Source organism: Colletotrichum siamense (assembly GCF_013390195.1).
Source record: "Colletotrichum siamense strain Cg363 chromosome Unknown KSG_Cg363_contig04, whole genome shotgun sequence".
In the NCBI taxonomy this organism is placed as follows: Eukaryota; Fungi; Ascomycota; class Sordariomycetes; order Glomerellales; family Glomerellaceae; genus Colletotrichum; species Colletotrichum siamense.
This window is the reverse complement of record NW_023501017.1, coordinates 3,550,482-3,571,962: the sequence shown is the minus strand read 5'-3', so window position 1 is coordinate 3,571,962 and position 21,481 is coordinate 3,550,482. Positions and strand designations below refer to the sequence as shown.

Below are 21,481 nucleotides of genomic sequence, written 5' to 3'. Positions count from 1 at the left end.
CATCATTAGTAGTACATAGATCATCAGTCCTTGTATAACATCATTCCATGAAGCTCTTTCATCCCACATCCCAGGGGTAAGTCATTAACCAATGTCATCAAGTTTAAGCGCCTTCTTCGTCCGACAGGAGCTCGCTTACTAACGAGTTTTCTGCCGATCTTTGGATGACAGTGCCCTCATTGCTATCCTCGTCTTCTTCCTTAATCGGTGGCTCCATGGTGATGGTCTTGTCGCCGTCGCCATCATCGGCCTTAGATGCCGACGATGTCGCCACCGATGGTGCTACAGAAGAGACAACGGACACGCTCCTGCTTGCGCGACGAGGCTCTGCCTCCTGCTCGCCGAGGGTGGCGACAATCTTGCCCAAACTCACGTGGATCTTGTTCAGGGCGTTCCGGCCAGTCGTGTCCGTGATGAGTCTATCGTCCACAGCGATCGAGACCTCATCGTACACTTCTCTGATCTTCTCCTCCGTGCTGGTTGGGGAAATGTAGAGCTTGCCAAGGAGCGGTGCTACAATTTTCTTCTCTGCCTCTGAAGTGGGGGTCAGTATAATGCAGTTCCATCTTAGAGGGGGTTAGAACGAATAACGTACTGCTCATGTTTCCGTTCAGACGATCCAAAATGTCCAGGGCAAACTCCAAATGAATATCACCATTGACTGTCTTCTTCTCCAGCTCGAGCCCCTGGGCCGGGTTGTAGCATTTGCGGGGGTCCGTCCAGTCCACCAAGCAGGCGCCGATGGTTGTCAGACTCTCCATGTCTTCATCCACGTCGGCGTCGTCGTCTTCCAAGCTCTCGCGGACATTCACCAGCATGTGCAAAGCATCCAAGGCCACAGAGCGCATGAGATCCTGGTTTTCTGCTCGAGAGTAACAGAAAACGGGCAGGAAGTAGTTGAGAGCTTGCCTGACACTCTGGTTGTGAGCGGTAGCGGGATCAAAGTATTGAACGACCAGGGTCTTGAGCATCTCTGCTGCGGCTTCGGTGTCAGTAACAACGCGTCCGAGCAACAGTTTGGATACGGCCAAGGTAGCGGCAGCCTGGACCTCAGGCGACTTGGTTCCAGACTTGAGAGCCTTGATGTACACCTTTAGCAGCGTGGGTGTCGAGCTAAGAAGCTGAGCTCCGTGAACGTTGAGAATGTCGGTGAGAATCTGCAGAGCAGTGATTTGGAGCGCGGTGTGTCCCTTGGTAAAGAAGTGCATGAAGAGCGTCAAGTTCTCCTCGGCGAGAGATCTGTCTAGAAGAGAGCAAAGACCCAAGCAGACTAGACCTCTCTCGCGCACAGGAGCCTCGTGACTTCGGACTGCAGGAACAACGAGATTATTCAACATGGAGACCAAGTGGTCGTTCTGTTGCAGGTTGCCAGCAACATTGGACAACATGCATTGCACAATGTGCAAACACTTCATGTTGATCATGATCTCCTTGACGGCCTTGGCACGGGCTTCCTCCTCGCTGAGCTCGGGACTTTTCCCACGGCTGCCGGTTCGCGTGGGCGTGGTATCGCCGCTAACCTCGGATCTTGCTGAGTGGAAGCTGTCCTCGGTCTTGTCATCAGGAGGGTCGTCCACGATGGTATCGTGAACGTCGGCAACGGACTCCAAAACAACTGAACAGAACTCCTTTTCACCGGCTGTGTCAGGCGCGCAGATGTCTCTTAAAACACTGACAGTCAGCTTTGTGACTTCATCCGGGAGCTCCGGTACAGAAAGCGATTGGCGAAGAAGTGCAAACATCTTACGTCGGCCAACTTCATCGGAGTAGTCGAGCGTGATGGCGATGTGGAGAAGTTGTTCGACAATGAATTCCTGCTCGACCGTGTCTTCCTCCTCATCTTCTTCTCCCCCTATTTGCGAGGCCTTTTTGATGGCTTCAGTCAGAACGCTGATGTAGCGTTCAAGGTAGAAAGCAAGCTTAGTCACTTCAGGGAGCTTCTCCTCGACCAAAGACTCGAACTTGCCATTACCTTCGTTTCTGCAGAATTCATTGTAGCTTCTGGCCATGAAGACCGACTCGGCAGACAAAGTCTCCCAGAAATGGTCGTCGAAGGTTACGGCCTCCCGGTAATCAGGTCGGCCCTCCCAGAAGCCCTTCATCGCCTCTAGGGCGACTCCGTTCTCCACGCCAGAGTTGACGACGTCGATTCGCTCAAGTAGCTCAAGTAAGCCATCAAAGTTGGGAGGCGACGGCTCAGGTTGGGCACCATCTTCAGGCGGTGCGACGCCGGCGCAGTCTTCGATCCAACGCTCGCGGAAGAGCCTGCCGGCCGACTTGCGAACATTTTCGTCTCTGTCGCGAAGACCCCATCTGAGGAGCTTCTCTCTCATAGATAAAGAAAGATGACGGAAATCGCCGAGGGCGGGTAGCAGGCGGGAGTACACAGCTCGACGGGTGGCAGCATCCTGATCTCTAGCGCGCTCGAGCAAGTATGGAAGAGTGGCGGGTGCGATAGGAAGGTTGATGAGAAGCGATCTTCTGACGTCTGCGCTGGGGTCATTCTGAAGAACCTCCAGTAGCTTTTCGAGCAGTCCAGACGCCTCGTCCTCGCTGTCGTCGTCGGACTGCGCAGCTGCGTCGATGTTGCCAGCCAAACGGCCAAGACCAAGAACAGCCTGGGCGCGCACCATAGCTTCCTTGTCACGGATCCGCCTCAAAAGGCCGTGGCGGAGCTTTTGGAAGACGTCGTCGTCGATGGAGTCGAGGGAGTTGATGATGTGCGAGACCAGCTGGGTCGATCTATATCTCACAAACTTGTCTTTTGCAGTGAGAAGTGGCAAGATCGTCTCCATGAGAAAGCTGAGGAGCCTGGTGCTGGGAGTGTCGTGCATGGTACTAGCATCCTCTTCAAGCTCGCCCAGCACCTCGTAGTCCTTGTCGTTCGCATGTCTGAGAAAATGCCCAATAAACCTGACAGTCTTCTCTCCAACGCTTTCCGACTTCTTGATAGGCATAACCCTAAGGACGCAGCGGACGAATTCGGAGTTGAAAGCCTCCTCATCGAAGTCGTTCGAGGTTGACTTGTTCAGACTGGTGGGCTCGTAGACGCAGGCCTCCTGGATCTTGCGCAAGGTGACCACCAATTTGCGGTGAGACGCAGTGTTTTTCTGCGCATCCCTGAAGACGGCGCATATCTTGGGACGAAGCTCATTGTCGGGTCTTTCGGTCGGGACGTCGAGCGCGAGAGAGGAGGATCGCGACGCTGTTGATCCTCGGGAGCCGAGCGTCGCGGCTGATGATTTGTTGGAAACGGCGGCCGAATTCCGCGTGGATCTCGTAGAGACTCGCGCAGGCATCTTGGATTGTCGGTTGTCGTCAGATGCCGGCGATTTCTTGGGGGAACATGGGACGCAAAATAGCTGTAAGAGTTAATGAGGACGAAGAAAAAGTATGTGTTGTTGATTGATGGGCTACGACAGACGCCCCCCGACCACGAGATGACTGCCAACGCACCTTATGCACACAATTACAGTGGGCGACCCCCTGGCGCGTCTTTTTGTTTTTATCCAGTCTGCAACAAGTAAGTCAATAGACTTCCAAATCAGGTATAGCGCGGGGTCGCTCATCCCCGCCCGTCAGACACCACGTCAAACGTGCACGTGCTGATAAGCTGGACCCCGAAGAAAAAAAAAATGCTTATCGCAAATCTAGAGCAGCTTCGATCACAGCCAGCCACCTGTGCAAGGTAGAGAGGCTCTCAGTTTTTCCTCGACCCCACGGACATCCACCCGAAATACTTTCCTGCTTCTAACCGACACCCATTGCTGCTGGATTTCGCAAGATTCACAGCCATGTCGTCACCCGCTAAGCCGTTGAAGCGGACTCGCGCCGAGGAGGATGAGCACGATGCGCTCGTCGCTGCCGCTGTTGCAGAGAACCTTGCAGCAGATGCCGTTTCGGAACCGAAATCCAAGAAAGCACGCGTGGAAGCCAATCGCTCGCTCTTCGTTCGGTCTCTCCCTGCCAACGCCACCAGCGAATCTCTGACCGACTTCTTCTCAGAGCACTTCCCTGTCAAGCATGCGACCGTTGTCCTCGACCCGACCACCAAGGCATCTCGAGGTTATGGCTTCGTTACCCTAACAGATGCCGACGATGCCAATGATGCCAAGAAGAAGCTCAACAACTCTCTCTGGGAGGGCCGCCGTATCAGGATCGATCTGGCCGAAGCCAGACATCGCGACAACAAGGACAGCGTTGTCGGCGCAGCCGCCTCTAGTGAGAAGCAAAAGCGTGCGCAAGCGCTCGAGGAGGCTAGAAAACCTCCTAAGCTGATTATTCGCAACCTCCCGTGGACGATCAAGAATTCCGAACAATTGTCCGCCCTCTTCCGCGCCTACGGCATTGTCAAATACGCCGATCTTCCCCAAAACAAGGGCAAGCTCAAGGGGTTCGGTTTCGTCACCCTCAGGGGACGAAAGAATGCCGAGACTGCCCTGAAATCTCTGAATGGAAAGGTCATTGATGGAAGGCCCATTGCCGTTGACTGGGCTGTCGATAAGAGCGAGTGGGAGAAGCAGAACAAGGACGACAAAAACGCTGAGGGGGACGAAAAGCCGAAGACCAAGAAGAAGAATGATGCGAAGGAGGAAAAGAAGAAGGCATCTAGCTCCAAGAATGACGAAGATCCCAACGACGCGGACGCCGATCTGGAGAATTTCATGAAAACTTTCGGAGCAAACTTGGAGGACGAGCCGGAGAGTGATGACAACAAAGACGATGAAGACAAAGACGAAGAGGACGAAGATGAAGACGAGCTGTCGGACGAAGAGGACTTCAGTGACGACGAGGAGGAGGAAGAGAAGGACTCCGCTCCCAAAAAGCAGGCATCAACCGGCAACCAATCAACGATATTCATCAGGAATCTTCCCTTCACTGTTACCGACGAGCAGCTCAAGACACATTTCGTCCAATTCGGCCCTGTCAGGTATGCGCGTGTTGTCAAAGACCGGGAGACTGACCGCCCGGCCGGTACCGGATTCGTCTGTTTCGTCAAGGAAGAGGACGCGCGAGCCTGCATCAAGAGCGCGCCGCGTACGCAGACCAGCACCCTCCCAACTAAGCACTCTGTGTTGCAGGACGAGACTGCTGATCAGGACGGTCGGTACACCCTTGAGAGTAGACTACTGCAGGTCGCGCAGGCAGTCAGCAAGGACGACGCCGAGCGCCTGGCTGCCGACGGCAGCGCGAAGAGACGTGAAAAGGACAAGCGTCGTCTCTTCCTGTTGAACGAGGGTCAAATCGATACGAGATCAGCCTTGTACCAGAGACTGACCCCGTCTGAAATCAAGATGAGGGAGCAGAGTGCCAATCAGCGCAAAAAGCTCGTGCAGAGCAATCCTACACTGCACATCAGTCTGACCCGTCTGGCTGTCCGCAACATCCCGCGCGACATTGGTTCCAAGGAGCTCAAGGAGCTGGCCCGCAAGGCCTGTGTCGAGTTTGCTACAGACGTCAAGGAGGGTAAACGCCAGCCCCTGTCCAAGGAAGAAAAGGTCAGGAGTGCAAAGGAAGCCAAGGACGCCGAGCACGAGCGCAAGCTGAAGCGGAAGGGTATCGTCCGCCAAGCCAAGATTGAGTATGAGAGTCGCGAAGGCTCCAAGGTTACAGAGGCTGCGGGCGGCAGAAGTCGTGGGTACGGCTTTATCGAGTACTCATCCCATCGTTGGGCGCTGATGGGTCTGCGCGTTCTCAACGGCTACCAGCTGGAGAACGAGAATGGCAAGAAGCAGCGGCTCATCGTTGAGTTCGCCATTGAGAACGCTTCGGTGGTTGCCAGACGCAAGGCCGCCGAGAAGAACCTAGACCGAAACAGGAAGAACCAAGACGATAAGAAGGAGGGCGGCGAGGCCGAGGACGCCGAGGCCGAGGGCAAAGAACTCCCCAAGATGGCCTCATTGAAGAAGAAGGGCAAAAAGGGAAAGAAGGGCAACATGAATAAGGGCCCCAAGGAAGACATCAAGAAGGAGGCTAAGGAGGAGATCCCAGGTGCTGGAAAGAAGTCAGGTGTGGCTCGCGAAGACGTAAAGCCGATGTTGATTGCGAGAAAGCGCCTGATGAGGAAGAAGAAGTCTGACGGCAGAGGAAAGGCGTAAATCTACATGTACGACATATGTTAATAATGGGTTGTGGGTTGCGACTTCAGCAACAGAGAGTCTCGTATGTTACACCGGAAGTCCAAAAGCTCGATTGTTTGTTACGTGGTCAATTTCGAATTCTTGGTTCTCGTAATTTAGCGGATTACAAAAGTGCACTTGTCAGTCCTTTACGCGCTGCGAAATACGAGGGTATGCATTATCAAGAACAAGAGAGGCAAGATCCATCCCATTTGTGCCAAAACCCCTGTGCCTATGGGAGTATTAATGCGTGTCTATGCACAAGAAGAAATCCAACCAAGTTCCCCAATCCTGATCCCGCACGCCTGAAAACGATAGACAGTGGATGGTATACGATACCCGTATCGACTCTACCAGGAACGCCAATATGCAATGCTTGTAAGTAATGATACCTCCCGAGCCTTGGGCCCTGATGAAAATCCAATAGACACTGAGACGTGTACCCGAAACTCCTTGCCGCACTTCGAATATTTGCTCTCTCATACCTCCTCTTCTGCGTCCGTGTTCGTATCCCTTCTCTTCTTCTTGACCCGGAAGAAATCACCCAAAGTGTCGCTGAGGCTTCGTGGCCTACCAGTCGGGTATTCTCTGGGCACACCTTCGCCTGCTGTTCGAGTACGCTCAGGGGGACCCCCATCTCCGTGAGACTGGCCTAACAAATCTTGTCTTTCCGACTCATCATTCGCATTTTCGGCGTCATCCGGCATGAAAAGACTCGCCCGAATACTCGATCTTAACCTTCTCACAGATGCCCTACGCATCAAAGGGCTCTCCGTGCTCCTAAGCAGGGTGTCTTTGACGACTGCGCTGACGGTAGACGATAACGGGGATGGTGAGAACAGTGGTCCTGTAAACTGGTGGCTGTGAGGTCTTTGGCTGGGTAGCGATGGGCGAGGAGTGACGGGTCGATCCGTGGGAAACCCAGGCTGCAGTTGCCCATCGTACATCGGCGTAACTGGCTCTGAAGGAGAAAACCCAAGACCTGGGAAAGTGGCGATAGAATCATCTGATATGGTCCGTGTGCCTGGCGGAGGGAGAACCTCTTCAGCAGAATTGCTCCACGGGTTGGTGAGGAGCGGCTCGGACTCTGTATTGACAAGGTTCCCTGCTGACGCGGCGGTCGGGACACGGAGTGAAGGAATACCGGAATCATGCTGCATGCTGAACGGCTTGGAGCCATTCCCTGCGGGAAACCCGACAGAGGTTTTGGAGGAGCGTCGTGATTTCGGTGACGGGATTGAGGTTGATGACGGCTGGGGTGGTTGTGCGGGATCTTGCTCGGCGAGACCGATAGTCTCCTCCACCCCATCAACGTCGGACATACCATCTTCAATGTCTTCCTCGACCCTCCCACTAGTAATGAGAACGACACCGGAGAAGGTGAAGAAACAACCACCAACAAACTTGACCGCCTGCTCGGCCGAGGTCCTCTCGAAATCTCGATACAAGACTGCGCTGCCAACAATGACGCAAAGAGTGAACAAGACAAATTGAACGGGGATGACCTGAGTGGAGCTGAATCTCTGTAGAGCCTTGTTGACGTATCGAACCTGCATAACCGCGGTGAACAGGAGAGTAAACAGCAGCGCATAGGTAACAGGGGTCTTGAAAGCCCCAAGAAGGGTCGACGAGAGCATCGAAGATACGCCCTTGGTGGATAGAGCCGTGAAGCCGCCTAGATACGGAGCGCCTCAGTTAGCATTGCGAAGACTGTTGAACGTGACTGAACTACGTACCGAAGAGCCCGACCAGACCAAGGTCAATCAAGATGGTCCGGTGGCCATACCGTGGGCTCGCCCACATGAGAACAATAATCAACGACACTGTTACGGCGAGGTAGATCTCGAACTCCAACGTTGTGATAGCGTCCCAAACATCGTGGGGGTCAAGCTTTGTCTCTTCTTGTTTGGCGCTCAAAACGACAACGACGACGCCGGCGACGGCAATAACGACACCCCAGAAGTCGCGCTGCCTGAACTTTTCCTTGAACAGTATCGGGGCGATTATGCAATTGGAAATCAGCGCAACGACTCCCAGGGGCGACACGATGGAAGCGGGCGCGAAGCCGTACGCCAAGAAATTGCCCAGCTCGCCCAACGTAATCAGAATTTGGCCCATCCACCAATAGGGCGATTTGAGATATGTAGATGGCGCTTTTTCGTCGTCGCCGGAGTAGTCGGAACCGGTGGACTCCTCGGAGCGGAAGGATCTCGTAAGGGGTTCGGATTCGGAGGCATCGTTGTGGCCGTTTTCTTGATGTCCATCGAGGCGGCTGCGGTCGCTGTCGTCGATGTTCACGGTGCCGTAGACGCCGGGGGGGCCTCCGCTCGCATGTTTCAAGGCTTCTTTTGCTCTCCGACGGACTCGAATGCGCTCTCGGTGCAATCTGATGTGGGCGTATCGCTGAACGTTGAGGGCGAGGGCAATAAGGATATTGCCAACAATGGCCGTGATGATGCCGATTAGCGAGGACCAGTTCTGGAGGTCCTTGCCACCATCGCCGTCGCCGTCGCCCGGTCGTGCCGCAGGGTCGGCGGCGATCACCACAGAGGGTACCATGTCCACCGCGTGAGGGGGATTTGGGAGGAAAGCAGAAGGTGAGTTTGTAGGCGGGTTTCACAAGCTGTTTTTGTCGAGCTGCGATGCGAAAATGGTGCTAGTTAAGCAAGGCTGCGGGTAATGACGACGGCGCCAGAAGATGATTCGCCCGGCATCCAAGCGCGGCGGATAGTGTTGGACTCGGGCAGCTGTCGTATCATCTGGACGGCGAGGAGGCAGCCGCAACGAACGGTAACGAAATGCACCGGAGGAGTCGGCAAGGAACGGATGCAGTCAAGCAAACCTAGGATATGTAGCGCAAATGTTGGATGTAGCCAGCCATGAGGATGTGCGGTAGCAGGACGGAGATTGCCAGAGGGAAGGAAAATTGAGTTGGAAATGGTCTAAGCAAAGTGGGATTAGCCGTTATGGTGGTTAATGGCCAAAAGGTTGAGGCCGCGTTACCCAGCTTGCGCTTGCTGTGACGGAAGCCGAGCGAGCACAAGTGAAGGAAAGGACCTGACGTTGGTTGTCGTTTGCCCTCGCTCCTGCTCCTGCTGCTGCTGCTGCTCCTCCGCAGGTTTCCCGCTTCCTCTCACACACATAACGCAACACGCACACACGCTGCATTAGACATTGGACTGGGTCCGACACTCGACGCATCGGTCGGCAAGCCAGGACCGACCCGACTCTGACGCGGGTCTGGGCAGCAGGCACGTCCCACATTCAATCACAGGCCTGGTCAAAGGGCCCCCGAAGCGAAAGGGCCCTGGGTGCTATAAAGTGTGGCTCAGCACGTGTGGGGTCTTCACCTATACGGCAATATGCTGTCATTTCGTGGCGCCCGAAACCCCGGCCTTCACTTCCATTCCGTCTCACAGCTCCCGCTGAGCAGCTGCTGGCTGAGGTGTGGCGTCGGAAGCGACCGGGCCAACGGGTCCGCTGGCATTCTGGCTGAGGCTGGTACGCATACGCCCAATTGGAACGTGGACCTGTCGTCACCGCACGTGCTGGAGGGGCCACTTGGTCAGTGCTCATAGCAGCACAGTACCTAGGTGCCTAGTGTGGTAGTGTGGTGGGTGGTGTGGCTCAGTCCCAATGGAAGATCACCCAGGTGCAGGCCGACAGCGACAGGGCCCATTCCCAGTCCCGTCACCCGGCGCATTTATTTTCAGGAGCGGAGAGGGGGCTTCCACCAGTGTTCCAGTGTGGCATTCCCGGTGCGGTGCCGTCCAGTCAGTTGCTCGAGAATTCCAGTGTCTTCTCATTGGGCCCGGGCCTGGGCCAGTTCCCATACTCCCGTCGCTCGTGACTTGTTGGGGATTTTCGGCCCATCTGAAGCTCCGAATCTCAACTGCCATCCCATTGGACTCTCATTCTCACCCCGCCGCCGCAGCTTGCCACCAGGTGAGCTGATCTGACCCGATAGACTCCGTCATATCCATGAGATTTCATGTCTTGTCGTCCCGACCTCAAACAGACCATCAACCCGACAACCCGCTGTTCATGAATATCTAGACCTTGGTGCTCTTTCGCGTCCGGATCTCTTCTGTGATTGCTTGCACTTATTCAGCTCATTTGTGTATTCACACACACACACATACACAAACTCACACATACATATCGTCCGTCCCTTTTGCGCCCGCGCTCACACGCCCACTCATCAACTGAGACAATACCGACCGCGAAATCCAAATCTCGCCCAAGACAGCCGACGAGCCTCATTTACATCTACATACATGCAAAATGCCCGACAACGATCCCTCCGACAACGTCTTCGTTCGCTTTAAGCAAAAGGTCGATGGTCATATCGCCTTGGCTTTCCGCAGTGTCTTTGGCATCCCGACTTCAGTCACTCAGAATTTCAACAACGGTCGCTGGGCCGAGCCCCCTAGACCCCAAGAAGATGAACGCACGCTGAGCGACGACGGCAACGGCAACGGCAATGGCAACAGCCATGCCAGCGGCAGCCCCCAGCCTCGTTCGCCATCCTCCCAATTCCCCCAGCCAACCGTGTTTGAGCTGTTCTCGGCCATGTCGCCCATGCAGGCCCTCTTCAGAGCTGAAGAGTTTACTGAGTCGCTTTACCAGGCCATGTGGATTTCATTTCTCATTGAATCCCCATACTCGCCCCTGGCCCTCCGCGACATGCCGCAGCCCAGACCGAGGGATCTCCCGACGGACGCTGACCCAACTTTGTTTGGCTTCGAGGACGCTTTTGAGGATTTGCTCATGGTGACCAGTGGACAAGGCCTGCCCGACATCCACGAAAGACACCGGGTGAAGAAGGAGTGGAGGGAGCAATTCCCCAGGGGACTTCCTCCCATTCTATGGCTTCACCAGCTGACTCGCCAGGGTCTGTGGGATGGGTGGGCACCTAGACCTGACGTCCTCGAAGGAGCTATCAGCGAGAGGTGGCAGCGCTGGCTGCAGGAACAGGATGATCCTTTCCGTGACTCTCGCTCACTCCCGGCCGCGAGCCAGACCCCTTCAGAGGAACTTGAGCCAAAGGAAGCTGAGAAAACCATGGTGCGGGGTGTGACGGATGGCGCGGGCGCGAGACACGGAACCGGCTCGGGGAGGAACAGTACAACAGGGAAACGGAAGAAGACTCTTACTTTTCGGTCATGGGAAAGGCTCGGTTCAGCGGGTCGAGGCAGACAGGGACGGGCAAGGGCAGCTCAACGACTAGAGACCTTTCACCACAAGGCCTCCCATCGGGCTGGAAGGTGGTGGAGGAGACTCAGGAACGCGACAACGGAAACGGAAACATCAGCATCAAAAAGACAGTAACGACGTTCAACGAAAAGGGTGAAGAGGTTGGCAGGCAGACCGAGAGGCGGTCCGACTACACCTGGTCGGCGAACTTTTCGACGGGAGGCGGCAATAAGCAGGATCAACGACAACAGAATGATACCGATGAAAAGAGTAGTTGGTTTTGGAAATGAAGGCAGAACGGCATCTTCTTCTTTGGGAAAAGGGGGTGGTTTTGGGGGCCTGTAAGTGACTAGTGTAATTTTGAGCAAAATTTCGGGCCAAAGAGAATGAGAAGAATTGTAACAGGTCATGCAGTTTTCCTCTTCATTCCCTTTCGGTCCATTACCCCAGCTTCGTGCTCCTACCGGTCCGACTCGCGATCCTACCAGCACCTGCAGGATTTGACGAGACCAGGCGTCTGCTCTTCAATGTAGCTCGGGTATTCCACCATGAGGCAGACCAATCCACCAGCGTCGGCGACATCTCGTCGTACCTACCTTCTTCATGGGAGTGCAGTAGGAACACTACCTCTGTAAACATACCTCGGACGGCATGTCTAGATCTCGGGCCAACGCCAACGCCAAGTGGCAGGCCTAAGGTAGCTACTTGCTTTTAGCTTCAGCCTCCCGAAGACCGTCTATGCCCCGGCGGGAGGATGATGTGGAAGCCATCTGCAAGCCTCCAACTTTGACGACCGTACTGAGCACTTTATCCGAACTTCTGAGGTCGTTCTACTGCAGACTTGCTCCGTCGCGGCCAGCGCCGCGGTTTCGTTCCTGAAGGTGTAGTGTACGGCCGTCGTCTTGTCACCTGCTGGACCGGTCCGACGCCGTCGCTCTCGGGGAACGGAAAAAGTGACGGAGGAAAAGCTTCCCATGTACTACACCATCCTTGGAGCTTGGCTAGAGCGGCCTTTCTGCTGGACGCGAAACGACTCTACTCCAGAATGGGCAAGAGCCTAGGGGGCTTGGAGGTGACGAGCAAGTGCTCTTCTCCTATCGGCATCATTCGGGAGTCTAGCTCGGCTTTACGGTGACGGGGAATGTTGGTACACGTGAAGCCGCGCTTCGATACGGACCACATCGGGGGACAGTACGCTCTTCGATTTCCTACGAGAGTACAAGACGGTAGCGGAACGTCAACTCGTGCCTGGCGTTGCCTCGACGTGTGGTGACATTGGGCACAACGATGATAACTTAAAGCTCGCGGACACCGCGTCGCAAGGGCGGCTGGCAAGGAAATACCAAAGAAGGCAAGCACGCGACCGGGCAAACAGACACAGCGAGGTGGCGGCTGTCCAAGATGGCGGTCGATTTTGACTTCGGGACAACAGCTGCCTAGCCTCCACGTTGGAGAAGCGGACTGGCACTAGGTACGTGCCCTACGTAATTCAACAAACTTACGACGGGTTGTCGTCCAAAACGATAGGAGCAAGTCCTCCTCGTCCCCGTCTTCCTCGTCCCCGTCTTCCTCGTCCCAAGAGTGTCTTCTACTTCCAGGGTCAAGGCAAGAAGCGCTCCTAAAGTGAAAGGGGGAAAAGGGGGTCTAGTTTGAGGCAATTCGAGCGAGACTAAGTGGACAAGGAACGTTGAGAATCGTGAACAACGGCGCAGCCAACCCACTGGGACCAGCCAAGGCGCGTAAAGCGGTTGACGGTCCCTGTCCACGAGAACATCCCCGACTGGTGGGTTTAAGGCAAGCTGCATCGTGAAGCAAACACGAGGTGTTCGTACGAAAGCACATTCAAAGCCCCCCGGTTCGACTGCACTCATATGGTAGTAGCCCGGCTTCTCCCGCGCCAGAAAAAAAAATCAATCCTCCGAATGGGGCTGACGATCACCAACAATTTCGCCGAACTTGGACGATCACATAGCAGGGGGGGCATGAGAGCATGACTTCCCACCCGCCTGCTCGCTCCAATAGTCTGCGTTTACCCCAGTGACGGACGCCGGCAGTTGCAGCAAGAACGTTGACACGGGCGGGCTCTGCCAGCGCCTCTCGCGCCCCCAACGAACGGCGCGAAGGCACGCTCGTCACGTCCCTATCGTCTGTGAGGCCACGGAGGCGATGGGCGATGATGGCCTGGGTACCAAGAAGCACTCTCCATCGGGACAAATGCCATTCGCCCAAGCGGGCCGGAAGCGCACGGCCGATGGCCGGAGCTGTCAGCAATATGGGTCGGATCTCGTCGCGATATCTAGTCGAGCCTGGGTCGCATGGGGGGATGATACTCTAGCCTCTATGCCATGTCAGATATCACGACGAGGACTGCAAGCCACACCCGCCCATCTCCCGTTGCCTGTAACGTATGAGGGAGATGGGCTCACGTCTATCGTTGTCGTCTCCGCGTCTCGTTCGTCGGAACGCCAACGGAAACGGCGCCGTTGCCGTTGGTGGAGTCGTAGCGCCTAGGCTTTCCGAGCACGAAGGCGTTGTGTGTCATGGACGGGACAGCCTCGCCGATAACGAACGGGGACGACGAGAATAGCAGAGGCTGGTTCGACCATTGTCTGACTTTCGTCCCTTTTCTTTCCCATGGTCCCACTGAGAGACTGTTCGACTGACGCGGTGGTGCCCAAGTACTCAGTAAGGCGCTACTGAAGAGTAGGGATCGTCGTCCGGGTCTGAGCGCGGCAGAAGTGACTTTTTTCTGTTCCCCTTCCGTCTTTGTTCTCCAACCAAGGTACGTGTTACTGCCCCTTCAAATCTGTGTGCTGATCACTACCGTCCGAGCGCCGGGAAGCAAACCTTGACAGGCCAAAATGGGGCCACACACGTTACGCGCCAGTCGCGATGGCTGTCGAGAATTTACAAACCGCATCTGGGTTCAGCCCGGCTTTGGCAATGGGCCCGGCACTTGGAGACGGTCTTGGGATGTTTTGGAATCTTGAGGCCGCGCCCCCGGGGGAACTCCCGGGTGACCGCATGGTCATGCCCGGCTCGTTTCGAGTGTCGCCGACCCGGAGACCGGTTGAAGAAGAAGAAGAGCAGACATGGAAGGGCAGAGAAGGGCAGAAGGGAAAAAAGATTGATGTTGGTCCCCGGCGTTGCATCGCTTACACGCCTTGCATGGATTCCTCCACATCGTTTACGCTCTTAAGAAGCCGGTATATCAATGTCCCGTCGCGAAACACGAGAAAAATCGAGTCTCCGCCCTCCGCCGAGGTGATGGAACTCCAGCGCGACGGGAAGGCGGCGGGAATGGGGAACGGGAACGACAGACACTGCGAAGGAAGTGAAGCAACCATAGAAGGCGCGCTATAATAGATAAAGACGTATTGCAGAATGCAGATGCGCTGTTTCCCAAAGCTGCGGGCAGAACACCGGGTCAAAGCGACGCCGTGTCTCTTCTGACAGGGAACACCACTAAAGCCGCGATGCTACGTTGCCGCTGGCCTCTTCCTGGAGAGGGCCGCGCTGTAGTCGGTGTCGGTGACGTCTCGCGGTGCCCAACTAGGCAAAAATATGTGAAACAGCGGTCCGATTCTGGGAGCAGATCTTGCTGCCAGCCAGCATGGCTGCGGCCTGCTGGTGTGTGTGTGTGTGTGTGTGTGTGTAAGTGTGCACTGGCTCACGACGGTACTGGGCACTAGTTTTACTCATAGTATTCGGGACGAAGGCATCGGGACTGCAGACGGTTCCTGAGCAGCCAACAGCAATGTCGTTCTCCAGTTGTCGGGATTTTCCTTGCCAGATGCGTTGGCGCATCATGGTTGAAACTCTCGATCAATGTCACCAGGCACCGGTAAGATGCTGGCTGCAATGCCACTTCCCCAGGGCATGTTATAGAGCCAACAATAATATCAACACCATGGGTGTATAAGGAAGAGGCGGGTTTGTCAAGGTTGTGTAATCCAGATGGGCGCTGTTGCAGAATGGTTGAGGCGGGAGCTGGTGATGGTGGCGTGATGTCGGCGAGATACGTTGGGGGTCTAGGTCCTTTGAGGAGATTGGGATGGAAAAACGAAGGTCGGGCGTCCAAGCTTCCTGTCAGTTTGACAGGACCGATATCAGAGGACGTCCCAGCCAGCATCACCCTGGATGTAATTGACTGGTGTGGCACTTGGCCCACATGTTGTCGTTGTTGTTGTTGTTGGTTGTTGTTGGTGGTGATGTGCTTCCAACGTCCAACTTGCAACAAGCCTAAGGGCTTTTTCTTTTCTTGGACAAGCTCGAGACCGCAGCACCACCGGCGATCAGCAAGAATAATTGCCCCTTTGCAGTTGGCGTCGACATGGCCGCCAAAACAGGCCATCTGGCTTTCTCTTGGGCTCCCATGTGAGTTTCGCGGGACCTTGCAGACTCGCAGAGCCGATCAGCGCCATTTGGAGAGGCCTGGCTGCACGCAGCTAGCAGTTGGACCGTCACACCGACTTACGCATCTGTCACTCGCCTATGCAAGTCCCACGAGATACTCGACGCCTCGCGGTGGAATTGCCCGCAGGGCCATGTATCTCGGCGCATCCTCCGGACGTAGGCAAAGTGTCCCCCTCCCCATCGATCCCAGGACCCTCAGCTGCAAAGACCTGTCCAGTGTTGAGACCGAGACCGCACCACAGACGTTCGATTCCATATCCTGGGAAACGTAAGCCATGGGTGTGCTAGCGCGAGTGAGGTTGGCATCATGGACGATCCATACGTCTGTCCGCGCTAGGTAGAAGAGCGACGCCGACCGTTGATTGAAACCCCGGCTAATCTCAACCAACGCAACGCTGTTACTGGCGTCAGTCAATTGATGGTCAATTGATGCCTCCAATTAGGCATGGCGGACGGCGGGCGGGAAAAAAAGGCCAGTCGCCCTTCTCCAGGTCTCCAGAGTCCAGGGTAGCCGTGAAGGGGGGTAAAAAAAAAAAAAAAAAAAAAAAAAAAAGACAAGTGACTAAATCACCCTTGGAGGCATTTCGTCTTCTGGGAACAGAGCTTGTCAACAAGAATGGCGAAAGGCTGCAGCCGACATGCATTTCAACGAAGTTCCCCAGGATATTCATCCTTCTCCGCGGTCAAGGTACAATGGGCGAAGCGCACTTTTCCAGATTTCGCGCAACTTGCAGCAACAGATCAGTCCAACACAGGGTTTCTCCGTCCCGGTTGCTGGTTCTCGCTGGGAGACCCCGAGGTGTCTCGGCCTCCCGCATAAGCCGTGGCGGGAACTCTGTAGAATTTTCTCCCACCCCAAACTGTGTTCACTCTTTCTTTTTTTTTTCTTTTTTCTTTTTTTGCTCGGCCTTTTTCCCTTTCTCTCGGGACCTTTTTCTAGAAGGATCTTGCCAGAACAATTCGTGCGTAGTACGAATACCCGTTCCTGCTCCATCCCGGTGTGGTTCGGCTCAGTCATGCAGTCAGACAGGAGGTGTTGATCTTTGTGGAACCCGGTTATTGAACGACGCCGAGTGGTCCCAAAACGCGGCCGCCGACGGCACGCTGACCGGACGCGGCCTGGTCCTCGCGTACGATGACGCCGCCAGCGAACAATCCGCGAAGCGCCACGCCGATTGAAGGGCGGCACAGAGATGATGCCGGATGAGGTGTAGGCTCCCAGGGCTGACGTTCTGGAAATGACGGCGTTGCAGTCGCCAAGTGGGATCCCGCAGGTTAGCCCTCTTCCCCGGTCCCAACAAGCACACACTCGTACGTATCCGGACAGAGATGGACGGGAGGCGCGTACGAAGTCGAGCGTGTTGTTGAACCGACCTCGCGTGGTCTGGCCAGCCATACCTACCTACCTACGCCCAGCATGTGCAGCAAGCCGTCCGTCCACACTCCGGTCGTCCGTAAGCTGCATTGAGAGCCTCGCCTCATTCATTTATGTGCAGTTTGATGAAGAACTGCAGCGCTTGACTGGCCTAGGAAGCGACCCTCCCACAACAGCATCTAATCTCCTGGCCGCATGCACTTGGCTCTTGGGTGCGTGTGTACGGAGGCAGCAGAGGGGAGAAACGAGGAGACAATGGCGGTGGCTGATGGTGATGGTGATGGGGACACAAGGCAAGGCAAGGCAAGGCAAGGCAAGCCATTCATGTCGGTTACAGGTGGCCAGATCCTCCGCCTCTAGCTCGGGCACAGCGCGATGCGCTGCGATAGGCATCCATAGGTAGGTAAGATAGGTATGTTCAAGACGTTGAGCTCTGACACCTTCCTGAAGCCTTCGGTGCCTAAGGTAACCTAAGGTAAGGTAAGGTAACCAACCTTACCTTAAGGTACCTTAGGCAGGGCAGGTTGGTAGGCGGGCAGGCCGGCCGTCCCTCAGAGATCTGTCTGGTAAGCGAGCCGTCGGGTCTGCTTTCCATATCTTAGGTGAAGTACCTTGTCTTAAGAGATTCTTCAACTCGCATCGTTTCTGTTGCAACTCGACGTCGGCATGCCATGTCCGGCAACTCGAGAGTTGTAGCCCGAGACGCAAGAAGCTCAAACGTCCAAGTCGCTTATGATGCAAGTGGTGTTTATTATTGGCCATGTAATGCCTAGGGTAGTTAAGCTTACCGTCTGCATCGGTTAGAGGTAAAACAGATTTGCCACAAGAAACCAAAGCGAAGAAACAAAGCAACACGATGCGAGACAGAGCTGGCCGAGGGACATCACACACAAGGCGAGCACAAGCAAGCTCGGCTCGATAGGTAGCTTGGGATGTGTGGGATGGATGGAAGGGAAGACAAGGTAAGCTGGTGCTGGAGGGGCGGGAAAGGGCGCCGTCTCCTGCAGAACATGCTTGACGGCCATTGGGTGCAACGCCGACAAGGGCCGGTGTCACTGTCCCGTTCCCTGAGCTGCGGGCTTGCTCACAGTGCATTGAATCGCATAGTAGCTGCCCACTCACGCAACAGGATATATCCAATTGGAGGGGTCAACAGGAGGCGTCTATGGACGTCTACAGTGGTATTTTGGGTGAGATGGATAGTACCACGAAGGTAGATGCCGCGAGGAAGGGCACCAACGGCAGAGCGAGAGCCTCGGAGACAGGCAGGGCACAAGCTCCCGTCAGGGTCGAGGGGAGCTCTCTGGCTGGGGCCGTCGCCCGTCAGATACAGGAACCTGGGAACGCGATACTGGCCTTCTGTTTTTGGCGCAAGTTCCTGTCACTCAAGTCATTGACCAGCAGCCCTGCCTTACTCGTGCTCGCAGCCCCAGAACCGAGAGTTCAATGTTGTCCGTGACAGTCACAGTCCAGGTTGAACTTCTGGGGCCCAGGCGACAATCCCGAGGTCTAGACTCTAGCTCGACGTGATGAATCGGCGGCTTACCGCAACGGCACTCCACCTCACCTGGCGAACCCGGCCTTCATCTCCACGGCGTAGCTGTCGGGGCTGTTGTCTGCTCTTCTACTATGTACGGATACCTTGTCGTAGGTGTTCCCCTCGGGGCTAGCTTTACTATCAGCTGGAGATTCATGACTTGTGTGTGCAAGGCGAGCATACTTTGACATGGAATGGAAGTGTGGACGGGCAGCGGAGGAAAGCCCAGGGCAAAGTACATGCGGGCTGCCCTGGTGGTTTTGCAGCATCGAAAAATTGTTAGTGATGCATTGGATTGCTGCTTTCCATGTTGCCTTGCCTTCCTTTGCAGCAAGTCCCCTGTGGCAGTCCAGTGGGTGATGTGGATTGGCTGGACCCTGGACGTACCAAGTGGGACAAGATGCCAGGGGCCTCAGGGCTGTCCACGGGTTTCTTGCGCACAGTGTCGCGTTGTAACTGGGCCGAACTCGGGGTGCTGCAGGTGGAGCCGGCGCCAGGGCGAGCTCGGGGTGGGCCCCAACGGTTGGACCTGGAGATGGAGCCTTTGAGACCGCTGTGCCTTCCTTGATCGTGCCTTGTGCCCGCGATATCCCATCATGGACCCCTTCACAGTCTGTACCTTACCTTACCTAGGTAAGGTACGCAGTATTGCATCACTAAGTAAGAGGGACGGATGTTCCCAGCCGTTGCAGTGGGCTGGCGGGATTGCCTAAGCCTGCCTGCCACTTACGGCGAAGGGGTTACTTGGTAGAGCTTAGGTAGGCCCAGTAGGTAGGTAGGAAGGTAAGGTAGGTATGTACCTTGGAAGCTCTTCACGTCACACACAGAGTCCGCAACTTGAGGTAATTAAATCCAGCCTAGTAAGCTGTTCGACAAGCCTTGACTTGCAGCTTCGCATTTCTTTGCTTGTTACCTAGGTAGGTAGGTTGTCATCCCACCTCAGGTTCCATAACGACAAGACGGAGAAAAGAAAGAAAAAAAAGACTCAAGGACCCCTCTCTGCAAGACAATCACAAGACAAGCAAGGAAGACGGAGTAATTGGATTTTGACAGTTGATTGCATTGACGCACACACCACCTCTTCGCCTCGCATCCCTTCCAGCAATTTGGAAAAGTTCATCTCGTTTCTCAGAGAAAATCCCCGCCGGTTCCGTCTGTCAAATCACAGAGTCAATTCCCCAGAGCGGCAGCCAATGTAAATCAATGCCTAATTGCCCTGTGCCTATGGGGATATTGAAAACTGATTGAGCATCAACACGACAATGCGCCATCAACAGCACGTTTTTCAGATTAACCCAATTCAACACGCCTCGTTCCTAGCAATACACTTTTCCCGGAACCCTGGGTTTCTCTTACCCGGCCATTCGTTCTGCGTCTGCGGATACAGATGCTACGTCGTGACGACCAGGATCCTGTTCCTTTCTTTTTTTCCTCTTTTCTTCTGCCTTTCGACGGAGAACCTCTCTCCTGTTTCCCGGGCCTACTCGAGGTCCATACCCAAGGTACCTTAGACTCCGTCCCGTCGGGCCCTCCTCAAGCTACGCCTCACGCTTTGTGCTGAGTCGACGTCGGCGCCTACGTAACCCAGAGCTGCCTTGGTTGCGTACATGGAATCGAGAAAAAGTCAATCAAAAAATATATTATCAAAAAAAGGGGGGCAAACTTTCTTTCTCACTGGCCCGGCAGCATAGCTCCATCTCGGGTGCAGGAACCACCGGCGAGAACCCAGAAGACGGAATTCGGGAGCCCAATGGGAAAGCCTTCACACCTCTGAGGGACAGAGCAGAGGGGAGGGGACCACGGCTTGCTTCTCCAGCCCATATCCACTGCCCCTGCAGACGGCCTTCGCTTGGCGCTTGACGCTTGCTTTTGCTCTGCCGCGCCGCCGCTGCACGGCGCCGTGTCCGCAGCCCTCCGCCTGGGACTAGGCGGATGGAGCATGGCTGACTGGGACTGCCCGCCTCGCTACGTGCGTACATACACCCGTTTCTATTGCCGGTTTCCTTGCTGGAAATGTACTGTTCGTATGAGTACCCGGCTTACATGCTGCGTAAGTCGATTGCCCGGGTTGTGCTGGCTACATTGGTGGCAGAGTAGGAAGAAGACAAGGAAGTTTGCCGATGCAGATGGAGATGGAGATGCAGACGCAGATGCAGATGCGACTTTGGGATCCGTGCAAATACGGATGCTGTATGTCTCCGCGGTGCTGGAGCTGCTGACATTTACATCTAACAAAGCTCACATAAGCCTTTCTGGCTACCTGCCTACCTAAGGAAGGTACCTAGGTAAGGTAAGATACCTGGCCTCATACTCGTCTGGGTAGGCAGTAATAAGTGCACTATAACCTCGGCGGAGAGCGAGCCGTCGATGAGTGCTGCGTGGTTCATGGCTGCGTGGTTCATGATCCATGAGGCATGGCAGCGCAGAGACATAGGTGCTGCTGCCCTTGGGCTTATTACGTACCACACCCGCGGCCCCCGCCGGCGTCTCCTCTCTGTCGGTGCCGTGCGTCTGCACTGGCAGGACTGGTTCGCAAAGAGAATTCGAGCCGTCGGGTTGGCCATTGATTTTCAGCGAATAGGCTGGCGTCCCGCCCCTGTGGGACGCGCCAGTGGGAACTTCACAAGTGTACTATTAGGTTGGAACTGAACAAAACGGCTCCAGCTCCGTCACCGTCTGTGCGTTGGGGCCGCTGGATGTGGAATGGAACCCTGGGCGGCCATGCAATGAATGATGCAGGTGCCATGGACTGCCAGGCACAGGCACAGAAGGTGCACCTGTACCTAAGGTACCGTACCTACCTCCACTTACCTTGCGCGGTACAATGAACCTTCCTCC

The 21,481-nt window shown here is 55.3% G+C and overlaps 4 protein-coding genes across 4 annotated transcripts; 1 reads left to right on the top strand and 3 right to left on the bottom strand.

The window, feature by feature from the left end:
• Positions 1 to 103: 103 nt before the first annotated feature.
• Positions 104 to 3,299, bottom strand: cnd3 (Condensin complex subunit 3; the record flags this gene model as incomplete). Its single annotated transcript, XM_036638708.1, has 2 exons — positions 104 to 534; positions 596 to 3,299. 2 exons carry the CDS (start codon positions 3,297 to 3,299, stop codon positions 104 to 106), a joined length of 3,135 nt encoding a protein of 1,044 aa, XP_036496800.1.
• A 495-nt stretch (positions 3,300 to 3,794) lies between these two features.
• On the top strand, positions 3,795 to 6,098 carry CGCS363_v006858 (putative RNA-binding protein; the record flags this gene model as incomplete). The annotated part of the gene is made up of 1 exon (XM_036638707.1): positions 3,795 to 6,098. The coding sequence occupies one exon, from the start codon at positions 3,795 to 3,797 to the stop codon at positions 6,096 to 6,098; it is 2,304 nt and encodes a 767-aa protein (XP_036496801.1).
• A 500-nt stretch (positions 6,099 to 6,598) lies between these two features.
• CGCS363_v006857 (putative magnesium transporter NIPA7) lies at positions 6,599 to 8,678 on the bottom strand (the record flags this gene model as incomplete). Its single annotated transcript, XM_036638706.1, has 2 exons — positions 6,599 to 7,794; positions 7,856 to 8,678. The coding sequence occupies 2 exons, from the start codon at positions 8,676 to 8,678 to the stop codon at positions 6,599 to 6,601; spliced, it is 2,019 nt and encodes a 672-aa protein (XP_036496792.1).
• A 283-nt stretch (positions 8,679 to 8,961) lies between these two features.
• CGCS363_v006856 (uncharacterized protein) lies at positions 8,962 to 9,262 on the bottom strand (the record flags this gene model as incomplete). Its single annotated transcript, XM_036638705.1, has 2 exons — positions 8,962 to 9,061; positions 9,123 to 9,262. 2 exons carry the CDS (start codon positions 9,260 to 9,262, stop codon positions 8,962 to 8,964), a joined length of 240 nt encoding a protein of 79 aa, XP_036496793.1.
• Positions 9,263 to 21,481: the final 12,219 nt, after the last annotated feature.